Genomic DNA, 2872 nt, shown 5'->3' with positions numbered 1-2872 from the left:
AATAGCATAAAATGAGATAAATATATATATCACATACCGCTCAAAATGGTACATCCATCGAAATGGAACAGGTCCATTAGTTAATGCCTCCTCCGCCAAGTGCACAACAAGGTGTATCATGGGAACAAAAAATGAAGGAGGGAAGTACTTTTCAAACACACATAAAGTTTCCACAACACGCTTTTTTCATGATCTCGAGCGCCTCACGGTGAATAACTTTTGAGCACAAGACATTGAAGAATAGCGACAATTGCAAGATAGCAAAGACGCATAAAGGCTTATGCTTTTTGTATGCATGCATTAGCAAACTGGGAGCAATTGTTGCATGAGGATGTGGTAATCATGTGAATTCATGCTCTTGAGTTGAAGCTCCTCCATATTCACATGATGTTTCCAGTTTGAACTATACCCTTTAGGAACTTTCGGATCAACTAGAGTTTGACATACCAACTGCTTTTTTTCGATTTCGACAAAGTTTAATGGAGCTTTAGGCAAGAAAATCTTACCATTCTCTTCGATAGGCCACAAGTTCTTCCTTATCTTCATTTCTTTAAGGTCTAGGCGAGCTGCAAGACCATCCTTATTCTTCTCTTTTGTTCCCATGATTGTCCCAAGGAGATGTTCATCAACATTTTTTTTCTGTATGCATCACGTCCACATTGTGTGGAATAAATAACTCCTACATTTACACAAAACTGAAAATGTTAAAATACCTAATATATTATAATATATAACACTTGTAATGCAAAACATTTTAAACTTACCTCCCAATACGACAAGTCAAATAATTTTGATTTCTTGGACCATGCATATGAACCATTTTCATCGTCATGTGCGGGTCTTTTCCTTTTCTTGCTTAATTTTCCATACACTGTGGGAAATGTTTCCACCCTTATCAATACCTCAGAACCAGTCAAACGATTGGGCTTTTTTCTATGCTCTTCTTTTCCATTAAATTGCATGGCTCCTAAACACATGATCATCTGGTAGGAATCTTCTGGTTGCCATGTATGCTTCCTTTTTCCCATGTAATAGTCTGATTGAGTCGGTATGTACACTACAAACTGGATAAGCATACTTTCCACCTGTTCTACTACCTGAGAGATGACCCAACGCTGGAAAATCATGTATCGCCCATAGCAAAATAGCTTTCATAGTAAATGTTTTCTTAGCGTAGGCATCATATGCTAGACTTCCAACTCTCCACAATTCAGTTAACTCTTCAATCAATGGTTGCAAATACACATCACTGTCATCTCCTGGGCTAGTTTTTCCGGGGATTAACAATGTTAACATTGTAAATTCTCTAGTCATACAATAGGAGGGAGGAAGATTATATGGAACCATCATGACAGGCCAACAACTATAAGAATTGTTATTCATTCCAAAAGGATTAAATTCCAATCGTAGCTAGTCCTAGCGGACATTGCGCAAGGGCTCACTTGAAAATTCAGGCAACTTACGATTAACTGATTTCCAAGCAGAAGAATCAGCAGGATGGCGCATGTAATCCTCATCTCCAACTGAATTTGCATGCCACCTCATTTTCTCTGCAATCCACAGTATTGTGTATAATCTCTTCAGCCTTGGTGTTAATGGGAAGTACCTTAGCACCTTCCATGGAATTTTGTTCCCTTTCTTTCTAAGAACAATTGACTTCCATCTGCTTGCCTTACACACTGGACAAAACTCCCTAGTTGCATGCTCTTTCCAGTATAGATTGCAATTATTACAACACGCGTGGATCACCTCATAGTCCATTCCCAAAGATTTGATCAGTGTTTTCGCATTATAGGTGTTAATAGGTATAGTGCTCTCCTTTGGCAAAATAGCTTTTAACATTTGGAGCAACTCCGTGAAACTATTGTCCGACCATCTATTTCTAGCTTTCATACTCATCAACTCAACTGTCACGAAAAGTTTCGTTAATCCATCTTCACACGAAGGGTATAAAGGTTGTACTGCATCTTCCTTCAATTTTTTGTAGTAATCATTACCATGTATATCTTCTTCATTTTGTGTGTCACGTCCACCTCGAAGTTCATCCATACAATCATCTAATGACTCGAGATCTATATGGGCATCATTAACCAAATCAACCATCCTAGGGGCTGCACTTGAAGAAGTGCTAGGAATCCCCTTTTTAATACCACTAGTGGGCAATGGTTCACCATGAAAAGTCCACGTTGTATATGTCTCATCAATACCAAGACGGATTAGATGGTCACTGACTTCATGTAGAGTCTTTTTCCCATTAACATTAGGACATGCTACACATGGGCAGCAGTACCATCCATCGTTTCCCGGTCTGTTTTGAGCAAATGTGAGGAACGATATGACACCATCAAGATATTCCGTAGAAGCTTGAGGTGCTTTCATCCATGCCCTGTTTGGGGGTACTAAAGACATTCCTAATATACAAAAGAATGAGAACTAAATATAATATTAGCAAGAAGCACAAGTTCAAGCTAGCAACTGCTAAATACCAAGAAAAAATTTAATGGTATATCAATCATAATTCAAAATACTATCAATCACTAAAACGCTATATGATCAAAAGACCTCAATATATGGGGATAACAAGACTCATTAGAGACCGCAACTCTTTAATTTGGATGAAAAAAGAAAAAGAAAACCCTAGAAACAAAATTTGATCAGTTCTTTGTAAGTCATATCTTCTAGAAACTATATTGAAGGGATTATTTGATAAGTTCTTTGTAAGTCATATCTTCTAGAATAATCGTCATAAATATTTTTTCTATTTCTAACTTCCGGCTTTCGGTTTTATTTCTTTTCCTTCTTCTTAGATCTCGTGATTCACACTAACACAAGTCACACACTAACACAAGAAGATCACCTCTTAGTTTACAAG

The 2872-nt window shown here is 37.5% G+C and overlaps 1 protein-coding gene across 1 annotated transcript; it reads right to left on the bottom strand.

Annotated features, from left to right (window-relative positions):
• Positions 1-1416: 1416 nt before the first annotated feature.
• On the bottom strand, positions 1417-2409 carry LOC147482439 (uncharacterized). Its single transcript, XM_086579318.1, has one exon. It carries the CDS (start codon positions 2407-2409, stop codon positions 1417-1419), a length of 993 nt encoding a protein of 330 aa, XP_086435444.1.
• Positions 2410-2872: the final 463 nt, after the last annotated feature.

Source organism: Coptis chinensis, chromosome 8, assembly GCF_015680905.1.
Source record: "Coptis chinensis isolate HL-2020 chromosome 8, ASM1568090v1, whole genome shotgun sequence".
Taxonomy (NCBI): domain Eukaryota; kingdom Viridiplantae; phylum Streptophyta; class Magnoliopsida; order Ranunculales; family Ranunculaceae; genus Coptis; species Coptis chinensis.
The sequence above is the reverse complement of the archived record's forward strand: the minus strand, read 5'-3'. Positions and strand labels throughout refer to the sequence as shown.